The sequence below is a fragment of the Chaetodon auriga genome, chromosome 16 (assembly GCF_051107435.1).
Source record: "Chaetodon auriga isolate fChaAug3 chromosome 16, fChaAug3.hap1, whole genome shotgun sequence".
Classification (NCBI taxonomy): Eukaryota; Metazoa; Chordata; class Actinopteri; order Chaetodontiformes; family Chaetodontidae; genus Chaetodon; species Chaetodon auriga.
In genome coordinates this window covers 5,667,201-5,685,273 of record NC_135089.1, presented here as the reverse complement: position 1 = coordinate 5,685,273, position 18,073 = coordinate 5,667,201, and the positions used below count along the sequence as shown (strand labels likewise).

General features: G+C 45.8%; 1 protein-coding gene across 1 annotated transcript in view; it reads left to right on the top strand.

The window, feature by feature from the left end:
* Nucleotides 1-18,073, top strand: part of LOC143333537 (inactive phospholipase C-like protein 2) — a 64,036-nt gene that overhangs the window by 22,671 nt on the left and 23,292 nt on the right. Inside the window, exon 2 of the mRNA XM_076751606.1 lies at nt 14,984-17,470. Coding sequence (XP_076607721.1) covers nt 14,984-17,470 — 2,487 coding nt within the window. The remainder of the gene's footprint in view (nt 1-14,983; nt 17,471-18,073) is intronic.

The following is an 18,073-nucleotide window of genomic DNA, read 5'->3' as shown; positions in this document are numbered from 1 at the left end:
CAAAATGTAAAGAAGTATATTGCAGGTTCTGCCGCCCTCGGCTTCAGCTGAGCAACTTCACACCTCAACAATTATCACTTACCCTGATAATCAAATGCAGGAAAAAACCAGTACAATATGTATTAACACATAGACTGAACAATTATTTCTTTTTGTGCAAAATTTAAGACAAATGCAGCTGGAAGTCCGTGTTTGAGATGTTCAGGGTGGATATTTTGGCTTGTCAAACACGGGTTTAACTCATATTTTTTAATTATTAATGTGTGAATGCCACATGATCTGAATTTTAGTGTAACAATCCACCGTTGTGTGCTTTTCATTGTGTTAAGCCCCTCCAAAAAAAGAAATGTGCGCTACAGGTAAGAATAGGTAATGAGTCCAGTTTTGTAATATTTGGGGAGGATGGGGGAGGGTATGAAGGCTTCTTAGTCTGCACTAAACATGTAAGCTCTTAAGCTCTTACATTGGATAGTTGTATAAATGTCAATAGGCTAAGCTTCTTCCAGAAAGAAACAACAAAACGCTTGATCTCAAAAGGCTTCTCTCTTCTCATGACAGAAGAAAGCAGATCAGGCCTCTCAAACCTTGATTTAATCGTTGCTTGTCTCCATTTTCCCAAAGCTTCATGCTTACTATGTATTTTGCGCCGGCCCTTGTGATGTCTGAATATGGGCTTTGATGGGTTTAGCAAGATGCAGGGATTCCCCAAATCGAGGCTCCCTGCTGTGTGCGTGACCTTGTAATCTGGGGGGATGGAAGCAGCAGCATCCGACGCCAGAGGAAAGGCACCCACGTGCAGCATATGCGATAGTCTCCCCAGTTTGCCTCTCTTATGGTTTAAAAATGTTCTCCTACGTGAAATTTCACTTTGCAATCAGACTTAAACGAGCACTCATCAACACACTGTCTGCCAACATACCTGCGTTATGATATGATATAAAGCGTTTACATTCATGCTGTAGCTCTTCTGAACTCCATTAGCCTGGCAAATCGTGTCAGAATCTCCCTTTATTTCTGACGTTATCATTTAATTAATGTGTTGACAACATGCAAAAATAGAGAGAGCTTTCAGTGTTGGGCAGGTCTCGTTTCGCGCCCCTCCTCGTAATTTCACTGTTATCTGTCACAGACAGGTTTGTGAATGAAATGAAATGCCCGGCTCCCCTGAAGAAAGGTCACCGCTGATGAATTTCAATGCGAGAACTGATTGCAATCTGGGTTGAAACAGTCAGCTTTTTGATTGACAATACTGTGCGCTTGTAGCTCTGGGAAAAAAGAAAAATGTGCGTGTGATGGGCAGGATGCAGATGGAGCTGTTTAGGGTGTGGGCACTGCTCAGGAGGCATTTCTGAAATCAATAGATTGCAGAGCTATGATAAAGTGTTTGGCTTGTAGGCGCCCTCTGCCACTCTCTGCTGAAAAACTATAAAAAACGCATGCATAAGTATGTGGTGTTTTACTTCCTGTTTTTCTTGAAAGTAAGCAAAACCGATGCGTCTTCTTCCCACAACACTGTGTTTGCTCACTGATGACAATCTCTCCGTATTATGCAGCTAGCTGTTCTTCTTCCGATCTCCCTCGTGTTTGATCAGATTAGCTGCCGAGCATTTGCATTTTGTTACGTGTGTGTGTACGTGTGTAAAACTGTGTGTGCGTGACACGTCTTGTCCTTCAGGTGCCCTCGCCATGCAAACAGAGATCTGAAGGAACGAGGAGATGAAACACAGATAAAAGCAATGGAACAAGGCCTTCCATTCCTCCTCCTAACATCCATTGCAACCGTGTAGTTAAACTTTCAGCGGTATTATTATCACCTTGCTGCAGTGTTACAATACTGTTAAATCCCTCCTGCACACTAAGCCTGTACGGTGGAGCAGCGCAGAGCTGGCGTTGCTGTTATCCTTAATGAGTGTAGTAAATCAGCCAGGATGCTCACAGATGCAGCATGTTAAATCACAATAAGCCCTTTGTACAGGAAGTGACAAAGGAGCTTTGACTCGCATGGCCCAGTGACTGAACAACTTCTGGTAAACGGCGCAGGCAGAAGGGAGTAACAAAAAGACACAAATGAAGGTCATATTTAGCTCCGTCAGATGAGTCTGTGTAGACCTGGAATGGAAATGCCAATAGGAAGGAAGGAAGGGAGGAGGGGAGGGGTCGGGGGGAGCAGCAGATGGATGAGGAGAGGAGCGCCCAGTCGGATCCCCGCTGCATGTGACCGTCCGGCGGACTGGCCTCGAATGCTGCTGAGTCGGCCGTGCTGGACAAGATTTTTCATTTCACCAAGAGGCTGTCGGCACCAAAACCCCTCTGCACTGTGAGAAGAGAATTGATTTCTCTCACGCAGGAAATTTTCTCACTAAGTCAGGGAAGAAGAATAACGTGGTCTTCCTTTGGTAAGCGGAGAAACTTCATCCTCAGCCGCGGTTGAACAGGGTGTCTCACTGCGGGAGGAAGCTGTTTATTTGAATTGTGAGAGTGTTGTGATTTTCCCTCCTGCTGCACCCCTCCCTCCCTCCCCGGTGACCCTGGCTGCCCCTTCATTGCCCTTGCAACACCCACACACTCCAGCCTGATACGTCAAATCAGCCACTCCACTATTTTTTCCTTTATGAAGGACAATGAGTACCACGCTCTGCTCTTTTTTTCCTCTCTCCGTAATTAAGCATATGCCCAACAAAGGCCTTTGCTGTCCTTGGAGAGATGTGAGTAATGCTGTGACTTTGGGCATAGTTTCTACCTTTGAAATAAGCCCTCAACCTATGTTTGTGTGCTATTTTGGATTTCATCTTCCATCTCTAAAGAGAGTATGCACAAATGTTGGTAGAGAATGGGAGAAGGGTGCAGGGAAGCTGGGACGTGTGCACTGAAGTGATGCTGGTTGGGGCAAAATTTGTCTTCCAGGCAGTCTTCAGGAACCAGGAACAAGCCCCTGGCTCCCCACGGAGAGCGGTAATGATAGGGACTGAGGGCCCAGGTCCTCCTTTTAACACTGATGTGATTCTGCTGCCTGAACTACTGCTTTTGTAGCTGCTGGTTGAAAGCTTACAAGGTTTTTTGTGCTCCACAGGGACCCGTCAAGTCAACCACACGAAGAAATAACACAACAGTGGACCGAAATAGCCTCAATCACTTATCTAACTCATTATTGGTGCTTCCTCCATTTGATACGGATTTCAGTTTCAAGCTGTGTGGGAGTGTGTGTGTGTGTGTGTGTGTGTGTGTGTGTGCGTGCTCTGTGTGGATCCACATAGGACAGTGTAGTAGCGCTAAGATGATCTTTTTTTAATGCTGCATCACAAGTCAGAATTCAGACGAAATTGCACGATTAAGTGAAATAAGTCTGGCTCCTGGAGAGGCTCGATGAAGAGGAGAGGATGATGCATTTTTCCACTTGTTGTTCGGTTTTACAGTAATGCAGCAGATTGAGTTCCACATCCCCTCAAACAGCTGCTTTTATAGCGAACTCCTGAGGATCACGTTGCATAATATATGTGTTGATTGTTTGGGGCTTACTGCATCCCCACTGTGCTGAGAATAACAGTCTTACCCAAATAAGCGACAGCATGAGAAATGAGGCTGGTCATAGGTGACACATACACTCTGTCACCTTCACATGACCTTTAGCAACAACAGCACGTCCTTGCTCAGAGACATGAGTTCAGTTTAATGTGGCGGCCACGGCTTTCTGGTGAAACTGGGCCAGCTTGTATCGAGGCCTGGATATCAGCGTGGCTTTCTTACGCATCCTCGTCAGATTCACCTCCCCTCCTGCTGTTCAGTTCTCTCCCAGGGAACCCTAACTCCCCCTCTTCTCAGTGGAGGAGAGAGGCCAGACCTAAAAATAGGAGCCGCTGTTCTCCCTCTTCTTCCCTCGCATGCCAACCTCCTTTCTTCCCGAAGAGATCCCCAGTTTGGCAACCTTGTCTTTCCTCGGTCGAGTAGCAGTCCATCAGGCCGGCTCCTGATGGTTCTGTTTCTGCTCGCTGCAGTCCTGCCAGTCAGGCTTTCAGGGCCAACACAGAGGTCACCTTCATCCAGAGCTCTTCTGCAAAGTGGGCACATTGAACCACTCTGCTCTGCCCTCCCTTCGCTGTGCATTTACACAAACACACCCACTTCCTCCCATGTCCTACATTTGTCTCCACTGGGAGAAAAAGCTAATGAAACTGTTATTCGTCTCAGCAACATTTCAGCTCGTCTCTGCTCGCAGCGCTTACTAGTCTTCACTTGTCGACCCTAACCAGTGGTGGAAGAGCAGCAATTACACATCACAGAAATGCAGTACTAAAATCCTGCATTCAAAGTACTCTCTATGCAGAATGTTTACTGTCTTATTATATATCTCATCACTGGATTATTATTGCTGATGTGTCATCAGAATTTTCGAAGTGGAGCTGCTTTTACCAGTTTTATTAGTTGTTGGGTGTCATATCTTACAGGCTAATTTTTTTTGAACTTAATGCACATCATAAATATTATTATCAAATAACTAAAATAGAGTAAAAAGTTTGCCTGTGAAATGCAGTGGGGTGTAGAGCCCTTATGTCCATGTGCAGCTAATTAGCAACAGCAAACACATTCTGAGGGAAATGTGATGCACACTGGATCTCATTAATGAGGAAATGTTGTTAAAATGTTCACTGAATGTATGTTTATTGACAATTTATGTCATTTGTTTTTCACCATAATAGGCAATCTTGAAATGCTCATGTAACGACAGCATTAGTCAGCTTTTTTTATTTTTAGGCACTGACAGTTTTGGGTTCGTGTTAGGGAAAAATCAGGGTCAGTTTTCATACAGCAAATGTCAGCAGCAGTCACGATCTTTGCCGCACTGTAACCAAACCAGTCTTGCACTGTGTTCGTCCGCCGTCCACCTCCCCGCAACTCCAGCGTGGTACACAAATGTAGTCACTGTCATTCACTCAAACAGACGTTGACTCTGAACACAATCCAGGCAACCATTATGTTTGTCAGCACAACGTAATTATGAATGCTAATTAGTTGCATATGAACGTAATTCTGGGAGACAGGGCTGGAGTAGAAGATTAAAATAGTGTAAAGTAACCAGAGTAAATGTCCTCTGTTGCCTTTCGCTAACAAACAATACGTTAACATTTTTAGACGTAATGTAAAACAGTTCGAGGTTCAAGGATGCTTAACCAATTAAGTGCAATAGAGAGCGGTTATGTAACAGAAAATGAGAGGGAAGGAGCTGTGTAAGAAGGCTCATCATCCTGCAGATCAAAGATAAGCGAGCGCAGATACTACCACACCAGAGCTGTTTTTTTCTTTGGCACTGGAACAGTCCATGAGTTGGTTTGCCAGCCTCTTGACGAGACAGAAGGAGCCCAGCCAAGGATCAGGCTCACGGGGATTATTTATAGAGTTGAGTGGGCTTCACGGACGCAGGCGTGGAATGTGTCAGAGAGAAAATGCATCATTGATCAAAGCCTGCTCAGAGATGTAGTCTTATTTTTGCCAAACGCTGAGCACAGACGGGGGTTTGGAAGAAAACAATAGCCTTTACCAAAGGCTCCGTGTACACTGTGCTATAGTAAGCTTGCCTGCTCCTCTACCCACACAGAGTCCTCTGCACCCACACAGGTGACTGGACTTCACTGAACACTTGCCAATTTTAGCCTCCTTCTCTTTCTCTACTCCAGCATCTAAATAGCTTCTCAGCTCTGGATGGTAGGTGTTTGGAGAGTGAGTGTGCTGCACATGGAGGCAGGTGTGTACCTCCACAATAATATCTGGGTTTTGCACTGTGTGTGTAGGTGTGCATGAGGAGGTGATGAAGGGAGAACTGAACATTTTTTGGGACTGATCGTGCATCTCACAGTTTGTCCCCCTGCCAATTTCTGTCCGATGTACAGTACACCTCAGAATCGCTCTCAAGGACAGTCTGTGGTGATATTTTCATGTGCTATTCTCTGAACAGCACGAGGCAACATCTGTCAGAGGACAGCGCAGGATGCTTCTCCTCCTCTCTTTGGTCCCATTCAGGGAGGGGAGGAGAGGGGGAAAATGGAGGTGAGGCGTAGGGGAGGGTGGAGGAGGGGAGAGGACTGTAGCAGAGGTGTCCTGTACTGCAGCAGCACAGCTCTCTGGTGGCAGGCGGGGGCACTTCGCTCTCCCCGCCATTCGCTGCATTGCAGACGGCAGTCAAGGTTATGCCCGTGCGGCCGCATTGACAGACTGAAGTATTGAGGATGCCGGGGCAGGCGGTCCGAGAGACAACGATTAAGCTTCAGGAAACTTGTGGCCTTGTTATTCCTTAATGGTTTTATTTATAGCCATGGAACCTTTGTGCTCAGACTTGCAAATCCCGTATCGACTCCTTCAGGAGCACCTGATGTTTCTGGGCCTTTAAGACCGCATTTTGCTTCTCTTACACTGCGCGGATAACAACTCTCTTATTTTCCTCTTTGTTGCATTGTTTCCTGTCACATTTTGGCAGGCTGTCACTTCATACATTGAGTCTTAGGTGGAGGGTAAGGCTGCAGAGATGTGTGGCATGGAGCTGGCAGGGTGACATTTGTTGTTAATCAGCCTCCCGCTCATCCTCAGCTTCCTCTGTCTGGCTCTGATAATCATGTGTCTCAGCCACTCGACAACAATGCTGTGTATGGTCAGTGCTTCTGTGCAAAGTTTCATTGGAAGTGGATCAGAGGAAGGTCGCATCTGTTAATGTTGCACACAAGAGCCACTGCAACGTTCTCACTTCCTGTGCAGAGCGAGCTGCAGTCTCACATAGACACAAACTGCAGAAATGGACGGCGATGGCTAAATTCCTCATCCAGTGTGTCCACCCAAAAGAATTTCCCCTTTGGTTTTATTCATTGTGAACGGGTTCAAAACAGCTACCTCTGTCAGATGTTATTGAGGAAGTGATAGATCATTTCCCACAGGGTGGAAACATTCAGCACACCGCTAGTCTGACCTTAATTGTTTCCCAGTATCAATCTCATGTCTTTATTGGCGCTATATGAGGGGATATATGTAGAGAAAGAGACCCAGAGAGTAAGAGAGAAAAAGAGAAATGAATTCAGGAACCAGGAGACACAAACATTAAGTGACAGAGAGAAAGACAAAGACAGAGAGCAAACAATGGTGAGAGAGTGAAAGGACAAGCAATAGACAGAAAGGAGGGGGACTAATGATGAGAACCAGGTGTCAGAGCACCAGTGTCAACTGTTATCCTTTCAGTGGTCACCATCGGGAGTTGGGCAAACACACTTTGATGTCACACTCCCCCACATCCTCCACATTTCTGGCAAACACAGCCAAGATCCGGTGCCTGTGGCTGAAAACCATTTGGGGAAATGAGAAAACACTGTGGTAATGAATGTAATGAGAGGAATGCTTTGAGATCAGACAGCACTGTTTAATTAAAGCAATGCAGACCATGGGGAAGTATTAAACGTAGTGATATCTGAGTCCACGAGTGCCTCCAGTAGTGATAACTGTGAGGGACTTGGCACAAAGTGATCAGTCTGGGAGCACAAGGCTGCTGTCGGATAAAAACCCTGCAGCTCCGATTGTGTTGACTTTCATGATTGTTATTTGAATTGAGGGGAAACCGGGTTGTCTTCGAGTCATTGAAAAAGCACCAAAACGTCATGTGTGATGTCCAAAATGCAGGTTGCTCAAGCTAGCATGGCGCTGGACCCCCTCATCCAAAGAAGTACTGCAGAAGACGAGAGCATCCTGTTCCTAACTGAGATGACACACTAACAGCTTGTTTTCCCAGATAAAATTAAGTTGTTTTTATAGTCTTATCCATGCAGGAAGTAACTAATCCGAGCCTAAAAACAAAAATATTTCTTAACCAGAAGCTAAACAAATACCCACATGACCTCTCTTGCCCCTTTAATGCCTTCAGTATTAAAAAAATTGAAGTTCTCTCAAAACTTTCAAACTATTTCCTGTCACTGTCACTTTGAGATTAAAACTCCAATGTGCAAAGGTCCTGAGTGCAGCTTTAAGTATTGAAAGCCCTTAGATGCTATTTTATGAACGGTTTTATCCAAAGTGCCTCACAGTGCCGTGGGTGCATGCATTTTTAGACGTTTGGGTGGCCCCACTGAGAATTGAACCCTGTCATCTTTTGAGATTCTGCTCTGGGACACTCAGATACATTACTTGAATGGGGGCACAGCGCTTGTACAGAGTTGGCACCGTCAATGGAGGCGGCAAGAGAAAGAAATCCTGAATATGAGCTGACGAAACAACCTTCAAACATCCCCCGCCAAACCAGGGAAAACAGCGGAGGGTGCATTTGGCAGGAGATTGTAAGGGAATCCAGGGACAAACATCCCCTTCCTGTGTCTCCCCCCTCCCAGATACAAGGATTATTGTGTTATTATTTAACACAGCTTCTACAGAATTACCAACATGACCTGACAGACACACAATCACTCAGAGTGAGTGGGAGCTCAGATAGACAGCGGACACCTTGCCTACGGAGGAGGACGACCACAGAAGACAGGAAGCTGACCGTGAGGAAATCTTGAACTGGATGTGACTTGACCCTGCAAAAGAGTCTCTGTCTCTCTCTGCCTGTCTCTCCCCATCATGCTTAGCAACAAGCATGCACACGTGCCCCACATGAACCCGTGCAAACTCACCTGAGCTGAGCTTATGAAATGGGTTCTGCAGGAAAGTAATTGGCCCCATTGGTGACGCCAGGCGATGGAAAGCATCAGGAAAGCGGCTGGGGAGAACGAGGGCGGCGTGATGGAGAAGCCACAGGAGAGCCTGACATCGGCGTGCATGTGTGTGCGCATGAGTGCCTTCAAATGTGTGAACTCAGAAAGGTGTGACATGATTTATGACCAAAACCTGGAGATGAGGTGCTCCCATGGCTGATAGTGAAAAGAAATTGACTCTTAAACACAAATGTTTGTGACTGAAATATCTAAGCCGGACGGCAACACTTTTTTTTTTTTCTTTTTTGGGTTCACAGCTCGATAGCATTGACCTCCACTCCCTCTGTGGGCCAGTAATTAGTGAGGCTGTTTGGTGCGCTTTGGCTTGTTCAGCGTTCTCTGGGGGATTTCCACATATTATCTTTAGCACGGAGAGAGTGTTAACAGCAGAACAGCAGAACCGGGGCTTTGCATTCGAGTCACAGCAAGCGTCGCGCACAATGGACCACCTGGATGAAAATGTAAATCCGTCGGTGCGGCGGGGCAAGCACGAGCGTGTCTGCACACACTCAGTTCACGTGCACTCCCTCGCAGACCTTCGATTTTCTCGCCTATTCACACATTATGTTCGTGATCTGTGAAACTTGCACTAAGATGGTGTGATGAGTTTTACAATGTGCGGCTGAGAGTGCCGCTGTGAGAATTAAAGCAGTCGCCCACACCAGAGATTACAGTGACAAACAGTGACAGGCCCGACTTCTCTCTCCCCCCCCGACTCTCTTTCCCTCGTCTCTCTCTTTATTCTCTCCATCCCTCCCTCGCCTCTCCTATTTACAAAATCTGTATTCAATCTGAAGATGCTTCATTAGCATGACAGATAACAGTTCCGTGTTGCCAAGGCAAAATGTTACTGACATTGTATTTATCTCTCCATCCCGCTCTTTCCCCCTATGAGAATTCAGTTTTTCAATTTGATTTAATTTGCTTTATTGGCATTGAGGTTGCACAGCATTGCCAAAACATCTAAACAAATTAAGTTAACATTAAGCTCATTAAACTTGCTCTCTTTCTCAATTTCTGTCAGCCTCTCCTTCTATCTCTCCTTCGTAGCATACATCTACTTTCTCCCTCCCTTTCTTTCTCTGTCTCTGGATGCCTCTTTCCACCCACTTTTAGGGAGTAGAGTCTGTTAGAGGCTGAGTGATGTCTGCCCTAAACTCCATGTGGCAGGATTCAGATGCCAGTTTGTGTAACCATCTTGGATGTGGGAAGGAAGAGGCACTGTGGTGCCTTAGGGGTAGTGGTGGGTGAGGGAGGGGGGCGGGGGGGTGGGTTGCTATGATGATGACCTCCCACCTACCTTATCCATGTAGACTGGGGCTTACTGAGCTGTGAAATCCTTCGAGGCAAAAGCCAGAGCTCTTTGGTTCCTCACGTCTGGTGCTTCTGCAAAGGACCATGTTGCGCCAAAAAATAATAATACACATAAAAATCAGATCATCCTCACTTGGTAATGTGGTTTGTGCAATAATTCAGTCCATTACTTGTTGCTTGTTTTTTTCTTTGTTGCACATGAAGTTGGGGAACACCTTGCCCTAAGATTCAAGGAAAAGAAATGACATTTTTTAATTTATAGAAAAAGATGATTGTGTTTTTATTGAAATTGAAATTGTGAAAATAACTGCGGACCTTGATTTCTTGCTCCATTTTTCATCCGGGCAGCGAACGCGACAGCTGCTATGATGAAAATCATTAATCTGATAATTAGAGGGGAAGACGTTTTTGCCTTGACTTTGATATTATCACAGAGATTAAAACAATAATTAGTTGCACAAATTAACACTGGACACTCGGATGGTAACGCTTTACCCTCAGAACGGGGTCAGCATGAATCTTTGACATACCAGTGTGTGTGTTTGACGTGCAGTGTGGCTTAGCTGTGGTGATGTATGTAGACAGTGATCCTATGATCTCCTGGCACACATGCAGGCAAACACAGCACACATACTCTGACTCACATCTTGGGGAGCACGTCATCAAGACGGCTCTGCACTGCTCTGTTCTGTCTTCACTCCCCATTACCCACGCTCCCCTGTTGCCTTATTCACCGATTCACATTGCACACACACACAAAATGACACAGTCGGTCTGTGGGCGAGAGGAGCTGAGCCGTGCCTGACTACTTTCTGCAGACCCGTTTTAGAGTTGAGATATGATAGGAGCAAGGAGCCGCGAGTGGCAGGCAGCCAGCACAGCCGTGACGACGAGGTGGGATGGTTTGAGGTTTGGTGGGATGGGGAGGAAGTGGGCCGCGGTAGTGAAAGAGGCAGTATGTCCAGAGTCCCACAGGAAGACCTTCAGGGGAGAGATTCATCATCCATGTGATCAAAAGGAGGTTGAGCAGCTCAGCACTCTGGTCTGACTAACATTCGACAGTCCAGTGGCTGAGAGGCGTGCCCTTTTTAGCCCTCAAATGTTGAGCTACAGTACGACGTTGTATCTCTCAGTCTGCGGTGAAGGAACAGCGGAGTTGCCACCACATAAGCAGGCAGAGCAAGAGGACTTTTTCGGTTTACTTGTGCTCTCTCTGACATAACAAGCGAGCCGGCAGCAGAGGAAGTTCTTGGGGGTTTTTGTCGGGGTGCTTTTGTTCCACACACACAAGCATACACTCCGGAGATGAAGCAGGCGTTCGTTTTGCTGATAGTGCTGCATTCCAGGAGTCACAGCAGACTCAGGGAGCACGGGAAAGCCACCCTGATGTATTCTGCTTTTAGAGATATACCCATACAATGGGAAATATATGCTGATTACGAAATGATACAAAGACAGGAAGTCTATGAGAGGAGCTTGTGCCCTACAGTACCATTTTAAAGAGTTATTGTTTTGGCGTACTCCACTCAGCGGGGCACTGCAGTGTAACAGGCAACCTGAGAACTCATGTTGAATTAGACTAATTGCCTCCCTGGAGTTAAGTTCCCCATGTTGCACCGCCTGTGGCACCCAGCGCCAGGGTGTGACAGCAGCGACGGGAGGGAGAGCGAGTGTGACATACCACTGCCCTTCAGAGGATGTTGGGGGACTCGTCTCACAGCCTGTCCAGTCCCCAGCAGCTTCACCCTTCCATCAGGGAGTGTTTGACCCAGCCCGGGGCAGCCAGCGTCACCACAGGAAAAGAGATGGGGGAGGTGTGGAGGATTAACCAAAATACCCCCACATCACTGTGGCAACGGCAGAAAACAGCAGCAACAGGCAGTCAAGCCAGAAGCACTCAAGCACACACACACATAAACAAAAATACTGACATCTCTACCAGGAAAGACTCCAGGGGCTGTGAAAGAAATGGTGAGAGAGTGCAAGAGAAGCGTGGCCAATCGATGGAAAAAAAGATGGCTGCATGTAGGAAAATATACGGGCAGAAATTTAAAAAAAAAAAAAAAGAGTTTGAAACACATTTGGAAATTTCATGAAATTAGGATTGATAGAGGAGTTTTTTTTTTGTCTTTTTGACCCCTGGCCTTTGTTATTTATGCATATGTTCAGAACACAGATATCATTGACCAGACAAGTGGTCCTTTCTAATCCTTTACCTCTGGGTCACCAGCTGTATGATTATAACTATAATTCAATAAATGGAAGTCAGTTTCAATAGTGTGTGAAATGATCGCTGGTTTTGATTAAGAGGCTGGCGCTGAGGGTAATAGCATGTTGTCCTACCTGGCTGTCCGGCTAATTGTAACAGCATGTTAATGAGACGCAGGATTAGCCTGATGCTCTTTGACCCTCAGTGGCTACAGCACTTCCCTGAAGAAGGCCTGGAAACAATCAAACCTGAACAGATCTCCTCCTCTTGCCACTTGTGCAGTCTGCTTTCTGTCTCTCAGAGCTTTCTTGCCCAGTCAATGTAGATGTCCAACTGTTTGATTTGCGAGCAGCAGAGGAGCAAACCAGAGTACAGACAAACTGTCTTTTTGGGCCGTTCTACAAATAGGCTGGAGTTGTTAACTGTAGTTTTCTGTCTCATGGGGCAACAGGAGCAGGCTAGTGAGATTAAAGACTGAGGCAATTGGGTTGAAATGTGATCTCTTGATTATGGCCTCCAGATTTTTATATCCCACGACAAGCACTTTAATGGGTTGGGGGCGGATGATTTTTTTTGGAGATGCTGTGATCCGTCTGCCTCTCATGTGAAGTAGTTGACAAGTTCTTTTCCCTCTTAGGTTATCTCTGTGAAAGAGTTGAAATTGTATTATCCTACAGCTGAACCAACAGCAACCTTGTTACCCTCACAGTCTTGGCAAGGGTAGATGCATTACCATGCGCCTGTGGGTCTTGGCACTAGCTCTCACAACAATTGCATGCAAGTTTTTGTCAAGGCGGGGAGAAAATGCTTGAGTAAGTCTATTTTAACACATAGTGAGCAACCCTTTTGACCTGGGTGGTCCCAGCATCAATGGGCCATCTGGTGTAAAACTGGCGAAGGCACTGACAAGAATTTCCAAAAGGTATTTTCACCCACATTAAAGAATGATTTATATCTCTGCTCATTTTTGCCATCTATAAAGAATTACAGATTTGTAAATTATGATATTGAGTACTTATGTGTAGGGAAATTAGATTGAGGTCGTAAAACAAGGGCAAAACCAGAGAGCGATGATCATGTCATTTCTTCGGCTTTGCATCAAGTGGTGCTCATCAATCGTGATGAGGTGCTGGGCGTCATCTGCCTCTGACCGTCAGCTGGAAGATGGATGGCCCAGAGCTGTTGCACTGTGGCTAGGGTTGAACCATGCTCTGGGGAGATCCATCAGACCTGTACAGGCAGTCACTGTCTTGGGCAGGAAGACGTACTCACTGCTCTGCAGCCCTAGGGTCCTCTGCCCTGTTTAGCTCTCATTCTTCAAACTAAAACTCATCACAAGACATGGAACAAGGAGGGAAACTGAAATTAGGTGTCTTTGGTTACATTTATTTCACATTAGAGGTCTTGGAAGTAGTCAAACATCACTACTGATGTGGCTGTGGCAATAGATGTTTTCACTTTTTAAAGAGAATTTGTCCTCTGTGAGTTTCAACAATGACAGTCTGAAGGCTTTGTGTTTAGGATGTTTAATATGTAACAGCCCAGTGTGGATTGGTTTAGTTTTGATTTTAATATAACATTCTCTTTCGTATGCATTATTCTGCAAGCGCACTGCCCAAACCCTTAACCAGGCCATCTGCATTCAGGCTAGCTAGCAAACCACAGCCCCTTGTGGAAATAGGGCGCCTGTCTGCTTTCTGCCAGGTAGGCTCAAGACACAAAAGCTGCAAAAGTTCAGCTATGTCATGGCAGGTGGTGTGTGGAGCCTCTGTTTTGCTTTACTTTCACAAATTTGGCTTTTGCCTCGGTTGTAGGGAGACAGTCTCCTCAGAGCTTTAACAAACATTGCAGTGTCCTTGGAATCAGCTGACAAGAAACGTATTTATAAGGGGTTGCCCACAGGTTGGATATTCAACCACATCTCAATTGCAGCTGTAAGGTAACTTGAAACCAATTTAAAAGCCCTTAACATTTGAGAGATGAAACCATTGTGACTTGAGCCAAGCCGAAATCGTATCTCCAGTTTTGTACTCTGTCATTACAGCAAACAGTCCTGTTTTAAAAAGAAACAGACCTCATGCGGCATGCATTACGTTATGATTTGCCTCGAAGGAAAACCCCAGAAGTTACTCTGCCTTCACATGAAGTTATGCAATTTAAAATATGAGCGTAACAATTATACAAGAAGATGTACATTTTAGATAAGCATGTAATTACCTATGATGATATTGGCCTGTCATAAATATATTCTAATTTTTTTTTTTGCCATTTTTAACCATCAAATGTCAAAGAAAACCCCACATGGTGCCTATCCACCACAGGGTCTCATTTGCATAAAGATTGGCCCCAGCATGTTGGCTTATCACTGGGGTGAACGAAAAAAAGAAAACAAAAGAGAGAACTGAACTAAGCAGTTGATAACCAGGTGTCTGTCATATTTGTGTGTTCAGCAACTCAGCACAATTTACAATTTACTACTAATGGGAATGGTATCATGTCCCTCATTACCTTTTTAGAGTGTAACAGCTTGTGTTTAGATTCAGGATTTATTTATTTAGTTATTTTTTTTTAAGGATTTGATGTGCATGTATCTATGTAGGTGCAAAAAAAGATGACAGGGAAAATGTCAGCTTTTCTCCTCTTCTGTACATTATTATCACATTGCTATTTCCTGAATTCAGATACAAAGTGTAACCAAGAAATCCTTTTCCACCCAACCCTCCCCCACCCCTTCTGTTTCCAGGATGGTTCCAAACAAAGGCAGGTGAGGAAGAAAACAGTATCCTTCAGCTCAATGCCAAGTGACCGCAAGATCAACAGCACAGCTGCTTGCATGGCCTTCATGATGGAGGGTTGTGAGATGAAAAAAGTGCGCTCCAACTCTCGCATGTACAACCGCTATTTCCTGCTGGATCCAGACATGCACTGGCTCCGTTGGGAGCCATCCAAGAAGGATTCAGAGAAGGCTAAACTGGAGATCAAGGGCATCAAGGAGGTCCGCTTGGGAAAGAAAACTCCAGTTCTGCGCAGCAACGGTCTCTCAGACCAGTTCCCTGATGAATGCGCCTTCTCAATCATCTACGGTGATAACTATGAGTCCTTAGATCTGGTGGCCAGTTCTGCAGATATTGTGAGCACCTGGGTGATGGGCCTGCGGTATCTGGTGTCTTATGGCCGGCACACCGTGGACATGGTGGAACCCAGCCAACCAAGTCTGCGAACGTCATGGATTGGCTCTGTGTTTGAGCTAGCAGATATGGAGAAGGAGGGACACATAGACCTGTTCAGGGCCACCCAGATAATCAAGGGGCTCAACCCTGGAATGAAAGAGTCCAGGATAGAGCTGAAGTTCAAGGAGCTCCAGAAAGCTAAAGACCAATACGGAGAGGCAATTAACATGGACACCTTTGTGGAGGCCTACTGTGAGCTCTGCACACGGCCAGAGATTTTCTTCCTACTGGTGCAGTTCTCTAGTAACAAGGAGTATCTAGACAGTAAAGATCTGATGTTATTCGTAGAGGTGGAGCAGGGTGTGGAAGGTGTAACGGAGGACATGTGCAGGGATATTGTTCAGAAATTTGAGCCATCTGCTGAAGGCAGGGAAAGGGGCTACCTCTCCATTGATGGCTTTACACACTACCTCCTCTCCTCCGAATGCCACATCTTTGACCCCCAGCACAAACGTGTGTGCCAGGATATGAACCAGCCTCTGTCCCACTACTACATCAACTCATCACATAATGCCTCCCTTCTGGAAGATCATTTCTGGGGTTCGTCAGATATCAGCAGCTACATTCGAGCTCTTAGGATGGGCTGTCGCAGCATTGAGGTCATTGTATGGGACGGCCCTGATAATGAGCCAGTGGTGTATGTGGGTAGTTCTGTAGCGTCACATCTAGCTTTCTCAAAAGTCCTGGACATTATAAACCAATATGCTTTTGAGAGCTCTGAGTATCCCCTGATTCTCTGCTTAGTGACCCACTGTTGCATCCCCCAGCAGAGGGTCATGGCACAGCACATGAAGAAGATTCTAGGGGACAAGCTGTATGTTGATCCTCCCAAAAAGGAGGAAAACTACCTACCCTCCCCTGAGAAACTCAAAGGTAAAATCCTTCTCAAAGGGAAGAAGCTACCACCTGGCTGCACTGACGCTGAGGGGGATGTAACCGATGAGGAGGAGGGTCTGGAAATGTCCCGAAGAGTGGGAGCTGATGAGAAGGACCACCTAAATGGCTTGGGCTACAAGAGACTCAAACTGTGTCGGGAGCTCTCTGATCTTGTATCTCTCTGCAAGTCAGTCCAGTTTAGGGACTTTGAGATCTCTAAGAGGGACCAGAAATACTGGGAGATTTGCTCCTTCAATGAGGTAGATGCAAACAGGTTTGCCAATGAGTTCCCAGAAGAATTTGTTTGTTATAACAAGCGATTTCTCTCCAGGGTATATCCCACACCTATGAGAATTGATGCCAGCAACATGAACCCCCAGGATTTCTGGAAGTGTGGCTGCCAGATTGTGGCCATGAACTACCAGACACCAGGCCTGATGATGGACCTCAACCTAGGTTGGTTCAGGCAAAATGGCAACTGTGGGTATGTTTTGCGGCCAGCCATCATGAGGGAGGAGGTGTCCTACTTCAGTGCCAACGCGCGGGACTCCCTGCCGGGAGTGTCTGCCCAGCTTCTTCACATAAAAGTCATCAGTGGGCAGAATCTGCCCAAGCCTCGCGGTTCTGCTGCTAAGGGTGATGTGGTGGAGCCTTACATATACGTGGAGATCCACGGCATCCCAGCTGACTGTGCTGAGCAAAGAACCAAGACTGTGTCCCAGAATGGTGACAACCCTATTTTTGATGAGAGTTTTGAATTCCAGATCAATTTACCAGAACTTGCAGTACTGCGCTTTGTGGTGCTGGATGATGACTACATTGGAGACGAGTTCATTGGCCAGTACACCATCCCATTTGAGTGCCTACAGCCAGGCTATAGACATGTCCCCCTACAATCTCTGACAGGAGAGTTCCTACCCAACACCACCCTGTTTGTCCATGTAGCCATCACCAACAGGCGAGGTGGAGGAAAGGCACATAAGAGGGGTCTGTCTGTCAGGAAGGGTAGGAAGGCCCGGGAGTACACCACCACCAAGACCACAGGGATCAAGGTTGTGGATGAGCTCTTCAGAGCTTCCACCCAGCCCCTCAGGGAGGCCACAGACCTCAGAGAAAATGTGCAGGTAAGGAACTACATATTTGTTATATGCAAAAAAATATTGATAAATATAATCACAAAACCATTATCAATATTAAGTTTTGTACTTGTTCTCTATCACTTAACTCCATCATCTCTGTTTCTCAGCACTGCACTTTTTTTTTTGGTTTTTTTTTTTTCAGATTGAGCAGTTGATCTAGGTAGATTGGATGCTCAGTACGTCAATGTCTGAGGTCAAATATGCATGACACATTCTGTTTTTTCTAACAGAGGAGGGTAAATGGGCCCCTCTGCAGAGTACAACATTGCTGCTCTGAATGCTCAACATCTTCTTAAGACAACGTGACAGTACTTTTTTTAACGGGATAACATCTTCAACCGCAGAGGCTTTCCTGGAAACACTCACAGATCCAAATCCAACATTTCCAAGTCTCTGCACACTCTGTAGATGTTTTATGAAAGCTGCCTGTCACTCCCATTCTCTTTAAAAAAAAAAGAAGAAGAAGAAGAAGATGCCATTTACAACTGATGCCACAGTACAGAACAGATTATTGACGCATCAAATTCAAAAGCTCCTCGCAGTGGTAATTTGAGAGTAATGGAAATCAGCTTTTTCTAATATGCAATA